General features: G+C 33.7%; 2 protein-coding genes across 3 annotated transcripts; one reads left to right on the top strand and one right to left on the bottom strand.

Moving 5' to 3' along the window:
- Positions 1–2,802: 2,802 nt before the first annotated feature.
- Positions 2,803–7,948, bottom strand: LOC110619416 (BTB/POZ and MATH domain-containing protein 3). Of its 2 annotated transcripts, none has more exons than XM_021762846.2 (4): positions 6,941–7,948; positions 5,277–5,625; positions 4,778–5,054; positions 2,803–3,356 (listed from the first exon to the last, which is right to left on the bottom strand). In XM_021762846.2, the coding sequence occupies exons 1-4, from the start codon at positions 7,321–7,323 to the stop codon at positions 3,139–3,141; spliced, it is 1,227 nt and encodes a 408-aa protein (XP_021618538.1). In that variant the 5' UTR covers positions 7,324–7,948; the 3' UTR covers positions 2,803–3,138. The 2 variants fall into 2 exon arrangements, with proteins under 2 accessions (XP_021618538.1, XP_021618539.1); XM_021762847.2 differs by having other exon boundaries at positions 3,085–3,356; positions 4,761–5,054.
- Positions 7,949–11,661: 3,713 nt separating this feature from the next.
- On the top strand, positions 11,662–16,836 carry LOC110619414 (probable methyltransferase PMT11). Its single transcript, XM_021762843.2, has 9 exons — positions 11,662–12,567; positions 13,086–13,235; positions 13,334–13,604; positions 14,147–14,257; positions 14,493–14,652; positions 15,387–15,644; positions 15,727–15,849; positions 16,102–16,179; positions 16,285–16,836. The coding sequence occupies exons 1-9, from the start codon at positions 11,902–11,904 to the stop codon at positions 16,490–16,492; spliced, it is 2,025 nt and encodes a 674-aa protein (XP_021618535.1). The 5' UTR covers positions 11,662–11,901; the 3' UTR covers positions 16,493–16,836.

Genomic DNA, 16,836 nt, shown 5'->3' with positions numbered 1-16,836 from the left:
TTGAGGACACACGTTGCTAATCCAGATAACTGCCACGTAACTGAGTTGCATAACCCTTCAATGATATCATTTGTAGTGGATGATGGCCCCAAAAATTACGTGCTCAGCGATTCTAACCCCGAAAACTACTCAAACCGTGCGCCACTTAGCTCAATCCTCCAACAATGTGCCTACAATTTTGGCTCTAAAACCTCTTCATATCTCACGATATGGCTCTCTCCATGTGGCTCTCTATAGCTCTCTATATAGTTCACTCCATGTGTTTCTCCATCATTTAAAAAATCCTCCTAACCTTCAAATACTCTTTCCCTATATTGATTGATCGTTTATATATCTTTCATATTTATTTGTGTGTGATTGGCTTTGATAACACTTTGAGATCCCATTTACCTAAAATTATGTTTGTTTACCGCTGTGTGCATTTGCAGTCCGTTGATTACTTGAATCAATTCTTTTATTGATTTTTCGCTGTGTTTTGAGAGATTAAGACCAACTTAATTCGACGGACTCAATTAAGAGTTGGATAGCTTGAATGATGTTTGAGATTGAAATTGTCCAACAAATGACACTATCCATCATATAAGATAAAAAATGTTAATTTTGAAGTACAAAAAATATTTAAACAACTCAGTATAGCTATTAAAGGATCTCTTTTGAGCAAAAGTAAAGCGAGCCAAAGTGGAGATTTGAACCAAAGTCAGATAGAATTGAAAGCCATCAGATCTCTATAATTGTATGTGGAAGGCCCCACAGTTGGGTAGGTGGTGATGCTTTTGATTGGGGATCATGTGGCTAAGAGGAAATGTCCCAATTTTAATGTAGCATTTGATGGGTGAGAGTCAGATGTTTCCATGTGCTGCATTAGTAGTTCAAGTAATGATTGATTGTGTTAGTGTTTGTGTCTCTTTTCTCTCTTATCTTGCAATTCAATGATTCATCTTTTATTTCCTCATTTGTTGTCATTATGTTACTATTGTTTGTACCTTAAAATACTACATGAATCTTAAAAACAACAAGCAATATTAACTTCTTTTATTATTATTAATTAATTAAAATTTAAATAAAAAACTCTTAATGCAATTTTACTATCATTAAATTAAAAAAAAAAAAAAAGAAGAGTGTTAACTTTCTATCAATTATTATCTTTTTAAGGATTGTCTGGTATGAGTTGCTTTTTCTTTAATCAAAAGTTTTGAGGTAAATGAATGTTTTATCTGTTTAATTAATAAAAATTATTATTGTTATATAAAAGAGTAAAACAAAAAAAACGCACAAAATGTCATTTTAACGTCAATATTCATAATAATTTCGGAAGATTATTGTTATTTGCTAGCCCAAAAATGAAAGTGGTAAGCGGCTTTGGCAGGCTTTGCAGCCGACAACAAGCCATTGGATAGCTAGAAAAGCCCTGGTTCGCATCAAATTCATGCCATTTCTGCCCACAGTTCACTCACAAACAGACACAATCACACTGTAGAAACGATTAATGCACCTGATGATCTGAGAAGTTACGCCAACTGATTCTCGTGACACCTCTCTCTCTTTATATCTCAATCACAATCCACATCAAGAATCCAACACAAACCCACCACAGTACTCTGTAAGAGTTGCCATGGGAGTCAATAAAACGAGCTCTAGCTTCTTCCAAATGCCTCTTCACTACCCAAGATATAGCAAAAAAGATTACCAGAACATGCCCGAGTGGCAGCTCGACATGCTTCTTGCTGAATATGGATTGCCTGTAAATGGTGACTTGGGTTTTAAGAGAGACTTCGCCATGGGTGCATTTCTGTGGCCTGATTCAAGTAATCATCAAGAACCCAGAAACTCTTGTCATAGTTATGGCTTGAATCATGATTCTTCTCCTTTCTACAACAAGTTTAAGGTACTGGAGTTTTTGTATAGAGTCTTCTTGGGGCATGCTTGAAAGTTCTCTTGCTTATTTTATGAGTTTTCTCAGCAAATAAGCAAGCAAGCTGCTAGATACGTACGTAGCTTTGTTGATGTTTTGTTGAAATGGCTTTAGAATTTGCGTGTGTAAGTAATCTTTATATGTTAATATGTTTACTTAGGTTAATTTGGTAGATGAGAAGAAATCTTAGAAGCTAAAATTTTCCAAGAAGCTGTAGCTCAGTCCTTCTGTTTATATAACTTCATATGCTTTAGCTTATTGGAGTTCATGGATGTATAAAATAATAATAATGATCCATGAAAGTAACAAATGTATAAGATTAACAAGAAAAAAAGGGTTAAGAAGTTCATTTTTGCTTGCAATATAATTAGTACTAAGGAAGAATTTAAGCTTGGATTTGGTAGATTTCATTAGAATGTACCCAGTCATCAGTGATAACTACTGTTAAAATGCAGTGTTGTTTATATTCAGGGATAAAAAACCACTTTTTTTTTCTTAAAAAAAAAAAGGAAACCATAGATATTATTTAAGAAATTAAAGAAAACTATTTTATTATTTTAACATTATTACAACTAAAATATGCTAAATTAATTTTAAATTGTTCATAATTATTATATTTTGAAAAGTATTATAGCAGCAATAAAAATGCCAAAGAGCCTCTAAGAATGCAACAACCGTCGGAGTAAAAAGAGATGCAAACGAATTTACCTGAAGTCAACATATCAATAAATCAAATTTGACTTGTTTCAAAAACAAATCGAGTCAGAAGCAAATAGCTAATCCACAAAGATAAAAGCCTTTTCAGGAAGTTAAAAAGAACAAGGTTGTAATGAAACTTCACATAGTTTGGAGATCTCAAATGAACCTAATCCACAATGGGCATTGGGACATAATAAAAAGCTTTGGTACAGCATTCGCACTTCATTTCCTCAGAGTAATGCACATAAATAAATACAATGTAACATCACATTTGCAGCAAAATATTTAGTTCAAGCCAAAGAAAAAAACCAACTGCAGTGCACCCCACATTATCTTACAATTTTAATTACATCCTATTTTAGATTATCAGAAGCAAATAGCCTAACACAGCAGACCCTGTCAAACTTCCAGACTTTCTTCTCCTTTTCTGTTAGTTTTATCACTCGCCTTTCAGATTTTCACGGCAAATGAAAGCCCCATACAGCATTGACCTGCCCCAATCACTGTATCCTCAATCTTTATACATCCTAATATCGTCTCCTTACTCGCCTGGCATTGGGATTCATTGATTCTGCTGCAGCCCCATCAGCCGCTAGATCTAGCCCATATATGCTGCTCCCGCTCCTCTTCCGACCTGATAACATACTTGATTCCTCATCCACTAGTGCAAATGTCTTTAGCATCTCACACAATAAAGAAGGACAGCTCTCTTCCAAATGTTGGAACCCTTCTGATTGCATTACCGCTGCAAAGCATAAAAAACTTGACATTAGTGTAGCTTCTTAAAAATTGCAAAATTTTGAGAACAAAAGGGGAAGCCCACACGAAGGCAGTTTCACACTTTGTTGGTTCATGCATTTAAACAAAAATGAACAAGCAGCATCGTTTGCATTCCATAACTATATAAACATACAGTTGGAACTATTAAAACACTTAATATGGTAGCATTTTAAGTGCATAAATGATAAGCCACAACGGAAAAATTTTTGGTTCAAGGAAATTAACAGGTTGCTTTCAAAAGCCCATACACAGACCATAACCAAAATCCTCCGGGATAGCAAGGCCAACACCATTCCATGGGCTTAAAAAAATTAAAAGAAAATGAATAGAGAGTCTGATACACATATGATATTGAAAAGGGCAGGGTGCCCAAACATATTCCTATTCTAGGTCCAAGCATAAAATGAAATTCCTACCTGCCAAAACAAAATAATACTAATCCACATAATGTTTAAGTGGCTGACTTGGAACACTGCGTGCCTTGTTCTTTTTCCAAACTTAGTCTACATAACTCGCAAGCAAATATGTCAAACTGCTTCAAAAATGACAACATAACAGAGCCAAGGAACCAGTTCTTATTTCTGGGGGTTTGTTTCAGTCCGAGATTTCATCATTTACAGTTGAAATTATGCCAAACCCAAGACAACCCAACCCTTGTACAACCTTATGAATATACAACTTACATATATCCTTCATTTGGTATGATTCATTTTGTAAGTTAAGAATTCAAATGAATTTTAGCAAAATCGCGCATGATTCCGTTTTATTTGAAAATGAAAAATTTTCAAGTTAAAAAAAAAAAAAATGAATTCTTGCATTTCAAACAAGAAAATTGATAGAAAAGAACTGAATTGAATTCTTGTGAAATTTTTTATTCCAAACAAGGGGATAATGAAATGTTAAATATCATTATCAAAAAGAATTTTGGAATGTATAACATATCTTTCCCCTCATTAAGGAGTCATTATCCCCTCCACAGAGGCACATGCAAACTAACATGGGAAAAAATAGTTTTTCTAAAAAAGAAAAAAATAATCTGAGAGAGAGAGAGAGAGAGAGAGAGAGAGAGAAAGCAAGAGAAAAAGGGAAATCTATCCCTTCAAGAGTAGCTTTAAAGATAAGTACATTTGAGTAGATTTCAAATGCTTATGAAAGCTGTGCAATGATTTACTTCCATTGAAAAATAAGCAAGATCAAAATCAAACTTGTTTCCATCTCAAGATGCAAACCGTATCAGATATTTATAATTGCTTTTGGGCATCTTTAATATGAAGGAATGCACTGCACAGAATACTTCATTTATTAGTTCTGCAGAATAGCAATGCAAAATACTGAGGTTGACATAACCTGCATCTGCAATGCTCAGTACCTACGAACAAAACGCACCTCCCAAGTTTGCTGGATTTGCAGCAAATTTCAAACAGATGGCTTTGAGTTGCGAACAATGATGTTGCTCAGCCAATGCAAGCGTTGTCGCCACTGTATCAGCACTCAGTTCCTCACATAACTTTGATTCACATAACAATTTCAGTCGATCTAAATTGTAAAGGTCAGCAGCAGCCAATAGATGCTGCACCATGTTGGTGGATGTGCACATAGAAGTTGTGCCGGTAATCTCATGTACATCAGGAAGTTTGTCTGTGTATATAAACAATAGCATTGCCTGGAAAAAACAAATGAAGAACCCATTCAAGTAATCAAGAAATGCTGAGATTGAAAAAAGCCTAGGAAATACGTTGCAGAGAACTTCATCTATAATGATATGGGAAAAGTACCAAATTAGAGATAATAACATGAAACATAAACCATATCATAAGTTCAACTGTCCTAGGTAACAAATGTGCTAGAAAATGATGACAAATGCAAGTGAGAACAAGAAAATTACCTTGAAGATAGAGGGATCAATGTCCTTGACAACTATTTTATCTAGGTTGGGGTCCCCAACAAGTCCAAAAAACTGGGCTCTGAAAACAGGAGAACGAGCAGCAAGTATCAACTTATGAGCTCTAAAGTTTTCATCCCCAACCTGGAAAACAATATCACAACCAACTTCAGATTCTAACAGTTCCCGAAGGCCCTGACCCATGTCTGAAGGTGGAAGAGGAATTGAATACTGTTTCGGTCCTTCAAGACGAGTTCTAACAACTCCAACAGTGCAGTTCATGATTAGACAATCATCCTTTATATAATCAGAATTTTCTAAGGTGGTCCTCCTAAAGAAACGCTTGTAACCCCTGGCAACACGAGCAACAAAGTGATATGAGGGAACAGGAAATATGAACTAATGTGATAGCTTTGATGTACAGAATCACACTATTATTATCCATACAAAATCCATCCTCTTCTCTATTCCTATAACAGTACCAAAAAGATAGTTGATTACCAGAAATGCCCCAAAAATATAGAGGAAAAATTAACAGAAAGAATAACTCACTATTTAAGAGTAGGTATGTAATTCCCAAAATAGAAAGACAAATGAAAGAATGTAGCACAAGAGGGGCCACCACATTGCTAACTGCAGTTCATGTGGCCACTTGTAATCACACAGTTGCAACAAGAAGTTGAAATTTTAGAGATTGTATCTTTATTTGAGAGTAAGAATTACAAGATACTAGAAGTTTAAGTGGACAAAGAAATGAGAAGATTTGAAGGATAGCAGTTATGATTGTAATTATATACAGTATATTTAAAGGTGTGCCTGATGTTCCTTTAACTGAGAGTTAAAAATTACAATAGACCAGTATTTTACGGTCGACAAAGAAATGTGAGAGTTTGAAAAGACAGTAATTATGGTAAAATGCATACAATGTTGCTAAAGAGGCACCCCTCAAACTTGAGGCTCCAACCTTGACACCTCTAAAGGAGAAAGGCCAGCAATATTTAATAGGCACTAGCTTTATGCGCCTAAGAGCTCACCCTGTAATAGGCATAAGGCTCTACAAAGGCACACCTTTTCTAGTTTCACCTTGGCCAAGCATTTTCATGGCTAAAAGATATCACTAAACTTGAGACTTGCCTATATAGTATAATCTGGTGTTGCACACCAGCAAGTCATAGGAATTAGGGTTTCCAGTTATAAAAATTGAACAGAATGTCATCAAACTACCACACTGAGAATCACAAACTGCCCGGATTTCCAATTTTTCAATACTCATGCTCTTTAATCTCTCTCCTAATAATTTTTTCATCTTCTCACATTATCTTTCTCAACTTCACCACTTGATGAACTCTGTCTGTACGTATATAAATACACATATTTTCAATATAAGACACCAACGTTCGATTTAGATCATCTGTTTGCCTATATTTCTAATGCCAAGCCAAAAACAAGAGGTGCTATTTGGGTTCCTTTGTGGACATCAAAAACCTGAATTTGGGTTAATCCTGATCCTCTCTCACACCAAAACCACTTACTCCACAATAAAAAAAAAAAAAATCCACCAAAAAACAATCCAGGTAAAAAGATTAAACCCCCAAAAGCTCATACATAAGAAAAACAAAAAATTAGGATAAAACGAAGAAGAAGAAGAAGAAAGATCAAAACTTTACCACATGCTCCCTCTATACTTGAGGGTGTAAGGCCCGCTCTCCAACGCACGATCAAAGTGGCTATGCACTTTGTGCTTGCCATTTCCACTCTGATCCACCAACGTCAACTCGAACAAAGCCCTCACGTCCGTACCCTCGCTAGCGAGGGCAATAAACACCGAAACATACATAGAACTATCCTCGGGGTTTTTTCCATCAGGGTAGAAGTAAATTGCCCAATCGTAACCTCCCACCGTGAAAATATCACTCGATATGCACTTCCCAGCTCCCATCCCTTTCGCCAACGAGTACCCCTTTATCGTAAACTGGTGCGACCCATTCACCGTCTCGTTTATTGACCTGGAACACAACTCTTTATCAAAATCCACCTTGAGATCGCCCATGATCTCATTGAACTCCTCGATTCTTCGCAAAAGCAAGGAAACCCTACTCTTTTATCAGCACAATCACAGAAAAAGCTCAAAAATTCCTCCAAATGGCAGGGCAATTGATACTCAAGCAACCTCTAAAATGCCGATGGGTGTAATACAAACCACGAGGTTATATCTAAACCCAAGGTTTAAGGATCAATTCCACTGAATTACAAGAACTAACAGAAAATGCATCAGATCTTAGGGTTGCAGAAGCAAATTAAAGGCAAAATTGGGTGACATAGAATGGAGATAAGGAAGTGAAAAGAAATTGGCTGCCCAATTGTAGAAATACTTGGTGGGTAGTGGATGATAGAGAATTGGCCGGAGAAGGAGAGAGGTGACAGAGATCAGCAAGGGTTTAGAAATGAGAGCTCTTTTTCCTTGGCTGTGAAAGAATAATTCATAGATGACACACAGAGAGACGAGAGATTTTAGATTCGTTGATTTTACAGGAAGGCGGTGGTGGTGGTGGTGGAGGTGGTAGTGGCGGTGGGGCTGGGGTGGGTTTTGGGCTCTGATTCTCAAGAAGACGTTTGTGTATGGAAATGGAGGAGGAGCAGGCTTTTTCCTGTGGGGTATACTATATCAGAAACCGTGTTCGTTTGACAAACTCGTAAAAAATTGAGGGAATATTATTATTTGGCCCTTATATTAAAATTAATTATTATAATCAGTGAATTTTTTTATATTATAAAAATTAAATAATAATTTTTTAAAAATTTAATTATTTGAGCTAGAATGAAAAGTGCAAAAAAAAAATTGAATTGCTACAATTTGGGATTTTTAGCATGTGATGATATTTTGTAAACAAATCATATAGATTTAAGTCAGTATATTGTTTAAATTATCATTAGTTGCTAATCACATCTTATTACAACAAGATATTATTTTAATATAAATTAAATAATAAATTTTAAAATAAAAAAAATAAAAACACACCATATTTTTTTAAAAAAAAAAATATTTTAGTTACACATATCTTAATTATATACGAAAAATATTATTTAAAATTTTTATAATAAATATATTATTTTTATTTTAAATCGATGTGAAATTTAATATGCTTTTAAATTTTAAATTAAAATTGAGTGTAACGTGAAAAGATACTGTATCATATTAATTTTCAGTCGAATCTAACTTATTTAACAAGTTAGTTTAAAAGAAAAAAATTTAAAATATTTATAAAATACATATTATTTTTATTTTAAAACTGATATAGAATTTAATAAATTTATTAATAGAAAGTTAGTAGTGTTAATAAAATTATCAAAATGGAGAAAAACTTGTCATTTCTATAAAATTAATCACCAATTTTGAAAATTTTCTATTTTGAGAAGCCCTTTTTTCATTATCTTGTTATTGCCAAGGCCCTACGCCAGTTATTGCTTCACGTAAAAGCAAAGGAGGCCTCTCTAATAGATTTAACTAAATAATTCATTCAATTAAAATTAAATTAAATTCTAAATTAATCAAAATTAATTGGTCTAATTTTGTATGAGAATTAAATATATCAAAAAAAATTTGAACATTTACAATAGAATTTTATTAAAATAAATAAAAACAAAAATAAAAATCGAGTATTTCTTTTTTATCTATATTTCTTTAAAAAACTCATTATTTTATGTATATTTCTTTAAAAAAAATTAACGAAAATGTTTCTATTTATGTAAAAATAAGGCCTTCAATTATTCTGCTAGATTTTTTTTTGTCAAGAAAATGTTAGTGAGATTGTTAGAATCCATAGATCCAATAATAAAAATATTTAACCATCAAATAAAATTTTTCTATTTAAGTTACATATTTATATTTAAATTTATATATATTTAATTAATTATGTGTAAATTTTGATATAATTATTTAATAAAATAACTTTGCCGCAATATTCGCCTAATTTTTTTAAATCACATCACAATGAATCATAAAGGAACCTGAAAACCTTGAATGCAGGAAGAATTCTATCTAGAGCGCTTAACTGAAGTCTTTCATGTAAAGAAAATAAATAAAAAGAAAAATTATTAGATTGAAGTTTCTACGCACAAAAATCAACACGTGTTCTAAAGGCAGAAACTCACTATTTTAATTTATTAAATTATATTTTAAAATAAATAAAATTATGTTAAAAATGTTAAATTAATAAATATATGGAGTTAAAATATTTAAATTGAGAATGCACAAATCCACAGACCCCTTTCTCTCTCTCTCTCTCTTTTTTTAAAAAACATATAAATATTTATTTAAAGGTTAAAAGGGCTGCAAGTTGAGTAGCTAGATATTTAATTAACATGCTAATGAAAAATGTTAAATTGAGAATTAAAAAATAGGAAAAATTATTTTTTAATTCTGAAAATTAATGTAATTAATATTTTTATCTCTCTATTTTAGCGACTCAACACTTAAATTCCTCATTTTCTCTTCCATCTAAATTTATAGTTCTTCTATCTAAAATAATTATTTAGTCAAACAGTGAAAGGTGAGAGGTGAGAATTTTTTCCAAAAATGCTATTAACTCTCTATCTTCCTTCTCTTTCGTATCTTTTCTATTTTCTTTTACATGATTTTTTTTCTCTTTTCAATATTTATTCTCAATCATATTTTCTCAATTTCCTTTTAACTTTATTAATCTTCTCATAAATTTCCTAAAACTTATGAAGTGGATTAAAATTCTCACCTTGAAAATCCTTGACATACTTCCCCGATCAGCGCCACCACCATCACTTCCCTAATCAGCACCACTACCATCAATCTTCCAATTCCCATTTTGAAAACCCTTGACATACTTAATAGTATAAGCAGAAACCACCATAGAATCCTCTCTAGGAATTTCTTATCCTCTCTCGCATTTGGAATCTCTAAAAATATGAATATCATAAGCCCAAAATTCAATAGCTGATTCAATCAAAAATCAAAACATCTTATTATGAGAAAGAAGAAGTGGGAAGAAGAAGAATATACTGTGAAGAGGTATTGGGTTTTGATTTTGTGATTTTGAATAGATAAAGTGTTGGAGAAATAGTATGAGAAAAAATAATAAGAAAAATTTATAGTGCATTGAGTTTGGGTTTCATACTTTTGAAATAGAGGGATTTTTACTGATGGTCAATTTTGTCAGTGTTCCAAACGGTTATTTTAGACAGAAAGATTATGAATTTGGATGAAAAAAAAGTGAGGGATTTAAGTGTTGGGTCACCAAAATAGAGAGACAGAAGTGTTAATTATGTTAAATTTCAAGAACTAAAAAATAAATTTTCCTAAAAAATAAAAAAATTATTTTATTCATCATATTGTTTTAACCATGTGAATTTTTTTTTTTAAAGGTGAATATGTATTTCCATTTTTTTATCTGTAATATAATATTACATTTCAAAACGTTAGAAGCACAAGTTTTTAAAATAAATTCAGTAACCCTTATAATTGATATAAGGGCCTTAAATCTCAAAAATGAAGTTTTGCAATTATATCTGTTCGGGGATTAACTTATTAAAAAATATACCAGAAGAAAATATAATGAGGTTGAGAAGACACATCTAAAATAGCAGTCATAATAGTACGAATATTTCATGAAAAATTTGAGTCTTTATAATTAAGAGTATCACACACAACAATTAAATCATATGTACGAAAAGAAAAATCCATTGTAAATGCTAAAAAATAATTTATGATATTCGCTAATTTAATAATCTTTTGAGGTGGGCAATCAAAATAACTGTTTACGTAAACGTGAATCACTATAATTTTTTTATTGATCAATTATAATTTAATTTTATTTTTAATTACATCAAATAGTGCTTATAGTATTATATTGTTAGACAGTAATTTTTTAATATTATTAAAAAATATCGATATGATAACTAAAATATATTTATTAATTAAAAAAATATAAAAAAATTATTATATAATTTTAATTATTTTTAATTTAAAATTTATGATTAAATTTATATTAAATTAATATTTTATAATATAATTTTTATATATAAAAATTATTAATATTGTAATATTTAAATATTATTTTAATATAAATTAAATGAAGCGAAAAATCTATAAAATCTAATACTACTTTTATTTTCCCCATAAATTTAAGACCATCAATTTTTTAATAGGCATGCTTTTGTTATATTAAGGATTAATAGCTTTTTTCTGTATTTAAATTTTCAAATGATTTCAAAATATATTTGTTTATTTATCAAAATTCATTACATGCACGTTGAATAAAAAATAAATTAAAGATAAAATTAAGAAAAGTCACTAATCAACTCATGGGTTTCACGGAGTTCCATCCTATCACTAGTAAAACTAGAACTTATCCGCTCTCTATAACCAGTTAGTTCACCGGATCACCAACTTTAACAATCCAACAAAACCGCAGCAGCTCCTCCTCAGCCCGAACAGTCACTTTCTCAAACTCCGCAAGCTTCCGAGCTCTCAAGATGGCTCTCATGCCCAATTAACCACCCGTAATCACTCCTTCTCACACCCATTATCATCCATTAACAACCCACAAGCTCACGAATCCAAGATCTCTACTTGTATGCTAGCTTCTCTTTTGCCGCCATGAAACCTCTCACCAATGTGGATCTCTTCAAAACTCCTCTGGTTGTCAAGATCACAGCCTGCGTTTTAATCTTCATCACCTTCTTTTACCTGGGTAGGCATTGGTCTTCCAATGGCTACCAGCAACTCATCTTCTTTTCTTCCGCCCCACCAAAATCCGTCGCCATTTCGCCTAACTTCGGTAAGTCGTTTAATATCACTGCTCTCATCTCCCAAAACCAATCCCAATCTGTACCTGACAAGACCCTTTCCCTTGCTCCACTTCCACCGCCGATGACGGGTCAATCTTCGCCGATGGATCAATCTTCGCAGTCTGACACGAATCAGACGTTTGGGATTGTTGACAGTGATGGAAGAATGAACGATGATTTCGAGGTTGGGGAGTTCGATCCAGAGGTTGTAGAGGATTGGGGGAATGAGACTGGAGTTGAGAGTGGTGAGAAGGATGTTAGAGTCAGAGTTAAGAGATTTGAGCTCTGTCCGGAGAGTATGAGGGAGTACATTCCGTGTTTGGATAACGTGGACGCGATAAAGAGGTTGAATTCGACGGAGAGAGGGGAAAAGTACGAGCGGCATTGTCCGGGGGAAGGGAAAGGATTGAATTGCTTGGTCCCGCCACCGAAAGGCTACCGACAGCCAATTCCATGGCCAAGGAGTCGAGATGAGGTATTGTTGATTTATTGATATATTTGTTTCCTCTTGAATTGTATATTTGTTGCAGAGGAATGGAGGGAAAGAAAAGAAAGATGAAAATGAAAATGTTTCAATTGAATGGATTTTCAAAATAAACACCCTTTGTGGTGCATCAGCATTGAACTTATGTTAACAATGTAGGAAATTTGCTGATTGTGATTATTATACCTCTGGTTGAGGAAAGAAAATCGAAAATATACTTGAATATCTAGGTTGTTTTGCATTCCTGTCCAAATGAAAAGCTTAGCTCGAATTAGCTAGTTGTTTCATTAGACTTGGCAATTGTCCTTGCTGTGTGGAATTTGGTGTATTCAAGTATGTGTTATTGTGTTACATTTGCTGAATGAATTAGTCATTGCTGGTGGGTTTATCTGAAAATTTCTTTTTATGTTGGTTGCTGAGGACTCATATTTTAACTTTTTTAGCCTTTTCTTTTTCTTTTTCTAAACTTTTTGGAAGTTCTCTTAATAGGATATGCTACTTCATTACAGGTATGGTATAGCAATGTTCCTCACTCTCGTTTAGTTGAAGATAAAGGAGGTCAAAACTGGATTTCTAAGGAGAAAGACAAGTTTAAGTTTCCCGGTGGTGGTACACAGTTCATACATGGGGCAAATCAATATTTGGATCAGATTAATAAGGTTCCAAAATTTTGAATTTTAGTTTCATAAATTAAACATATAATTGGGCATGCACATATTGTCTAATCCATGTTCAATATCTCATAATTTGTACGTAGATGGTCCCTGATATTGCATTTGGTAGTCATACTCGAGTTGTTCTGGATGTTGGATGTGGTGTGGCTAGTTTTGGTGCCTATTTGCTGTCAAGAAATGTGTTAACTATGTCAGTAGCTCCCAAGGATGTTCATGAGAACCAAATCCAGTTTGCACTTGAGCGTGGTGTACCTGCAATGGTGGCTGCATTTGCGACTCATCGTTTGTTATATCCAAGTCAAGCCTTTGAACTAATACATTGTTCAAGATGTAGAATCAATTGGACGCGTGATGGTATGTCCATTTTATTTGGCACCTAGTTTAAAATTTAAATATCAGAATTAGATGAAGGTGAAGTATAGAGCAGCAGAATAAAGCATCATATATTTGGAATTGGTTGCCAGCTTTGACATAAAACTGCTACATATGCCTCATGCTTCCATAATTAGTTTTTCGATTCTCACACCTTTTTCTTTTCCTCTCCATCCTTGAACTAAAAGATGTATGAATTCTGCAGTTGCTGCTTGATATTGTATGCTTGTAAACCTGCTGCACATGTCTCATGCTTCCATAATTAGTTTTTCAATTTTCACACCTTTTTCTTTTCCTCTCCCTCTGAAAAATGTATGAATTCTGTGGTATTGTAATATCCTTGCGAGTTTTCTTTCTCTATCTCTCTTGCCCTCCCTGTCTCAAAGATATCCTTGCAAGGTTGTTGCTTGATATTGTATGCTTGCATGAAAACAATGCAACAAGGCATTTTTTTTTACACTATTGTTTGATCTTATTTTGTTTTTGGGATATATTCTGAATTTGTGTTTTACATTCTGATGAAGATGGAATATTGCTCCTTGAGGTCAATAGGATGCTACGAGCAGGAGGATACTTTGCTTGGGCAGCACAGCCAGTTTATAAGCATGAGCAAATTCTGGAGGAACAGTGGGAAGGTATCAATTCAATTTCTCAGTAACCAATTGCAAAATAACTGCTGCTTCATATGACTATCGCTAGTTATCCTTAAATAATTCATGCATTCAGCATCCACACAAAAATTCAGCTAATAAACCAGAGATAGCCGCAGAGAGATGAGATTTCTTTAATATTGGCCAAAACAAATTGTTTGCATGCTATTTGTTGACCATTACATCACCTTGACTACTTCTGCATTTGTATAATTTTCAGAGATGATTAACCTTACTACTCGTCTTTGCTGGACACTTGTTAAGAAGGAAGGATATATTGCAATATGGCAGAAACCCTTCAATAACAGCTGCTACCTAAGCCGTGAAGCAGGAATAACACCTCCATTGTGTGATCCAAATGATGACCCTGATAATGTTTGGTAATCATTTATCCTGTCCTAGTTTTTCTGTTGACATCTGTAACATCTGTACTACTGGTTTTCAATTTCCTTACTGTAAAATAATGCCTAATATGTAGGTACACTTATTAATGTGTAGGTACACTTATTAATGGAAAGTAGTGCTAAACCTGAAATTTTGAGTAGATGGTTGAAAACAGTGTAAAAAGGAAATATGGAAAGAAAATATTAAAAGCAAGATAACATATCCATTTCAGAAATGTTTCTTCCATCATCCTGGTTTTTCTGTGGAGAATTTCGTTTGATTGAATAGATAGTTTCACTGGATAATAGCTATACAGTGCTGTGAAGGAGAGTGTTTTTCCTCAATTAGACCTGAGAAACTTTCAGATGTTCCTATTCCCTATTAAGGTTCCAGGAAGGACATTTTCATTTCTTCCGCTTTCTGTCCGAGAAATTCAGCCTGTAGTTGAATCCATAACAATGATAGTCATCAGCATGGTCTACTGCAATTCTGGACCTTGCAATTGGTATTCATACATTTAATTACTTGTCATGGATCGTAACTAAAAGGTTTCTTTTTATTTCTTATTTGTCTGTGTGAGAAGTCAGAAAAAATGCTCCCATCTCTCTTGGCCAGCTTAGGGACAGTCAATTGTTATATGCGGTGAAAAATTAATGGAAGACTTATAATACATTGTGCATCTGAAGTTTTACGAGCTTTAATATGCTTGTGTGGTGCTCAATTTTGTCAGGTATGTTGATCTGAAGGCATGCATTACTCAGATTCCAGAAGATGGATATGGAGCAAACATTACCAAATGGCCTGCTCGTTTGCACACCCCACCTGATAGGCTCCAGAGCATACAAATGGATGCCTACATGTCTAGAAAAGAGCTATTCAAGGCAGAATCAAAATACTGGGCTGAAATAATAGGAGGCTATGTACGTTCTTGGCATTGGAAGAAATTTAAGATGAGAAACGTATTGGATATGAGAGCTGTATTTGGAGGGTAAATCCATCTCAACTTGAGTTTCTTGTCACAACATTTCTTAAAATTTCTGACATATTATGTGTTTTTTGTTTATTTGCAGATTCGCAGCTGCACTAATTGATCAAGGGTTTGATTGCTGGGTTCTGAATGTGGTACCTGTTAGTGGGCCCAATACCTTGCCCGTTATATATGATCGTGGACTTCTAGGAGTTATGCATGATTGGTATAGTACACCTACTTGGATTTACTTTTGATGATATCATAAAGAGTATTTTCACTAAGTACTTGATTTTAAAGAGTAAGGAATTAATTATTCCTGTTAATCATTTGGTCCGCATATTGTTATTTTTAATTAATCACTGATAATATGGATACGTAGTATGCCATTCTATCAAATTTGCCTAAGAGTTTCATGGTTTATCTGTTGCTTCAACATGGTTTAGCACATTTCAAGTATATGAGGTTTCTTTATCAGGTGTGAACCATTTGATACGTACCCAAGAACCTATGATTTCTTGCATGCAGCTGGGCTCTTTTCTATTGAAAGGAAAAGGTATGCTTTACTCTTCGCCCTGTTAGTGGCTGCTTGTAATTAAATCTCCAAGGCCAAAGGTGGCAATTTTTTCTTACCTATTTTCCCCCTTCACTTCACATTTAGATGTAATATCTCTACCATCATGCTTGAGATGGATCGCATACTCAGACCTGGTGGTCGAGCATACATTCGCGACTCCCTTGATGTCATGGATGAACTTCACGAGACAGCAAAGGCCATGGGTTGGCATGTGTCACTGCATGATACATCCGAGGGTCCCCATGCAAGTTACAGGATCTTGACCTGCGACAAACGGCTGTTGCGTCCTTGAGCAAATGACATTTTGAAATTGACTTGTTTTCAAAAGATAGCTGTAAAGATCTGACCAACCAGCCACGTAGAGATGATGAAGAAAGATAGTTGAAAGATGAATCCAAATAGAAGAAATGTTTCTGTAGATGAATCCATTGGATGAATCAAATTCATTGTCTTGTGGTGGATTGTGGATGCTGAAATGGCCAAATCTATGCAAATGAGAGATGGTGCATAAAGAGGAGGTCAGTATCCTAGGAACTGTGTAAAGTGTACAACTTGATCTCATAGTTTCAAAGTAGAAACATTTGTACTTTTTATTCTTTTTATCGAAATGATATGAAAAATACATATATTCTCATA

Source organism: Manihot esculenta, chromosome 7 (assembly GCF_001659605.2).
Source record: "Manihot esculenta cultivar AM560-2 chromosome 7, M.esculenta_v8, whole genome shotgun sequence".
In the NCBI taxonomy this organism is placed as follows: Eukaryota; Viridiplantae; Streptophyta; class Magnoliopsida; order Malpighiales; family Euphorbiaceae; genus Manihot; species Manihot esculenta.
This window is presented reverse-complemented; position numbering and strand designations above follow the sequence as displayed.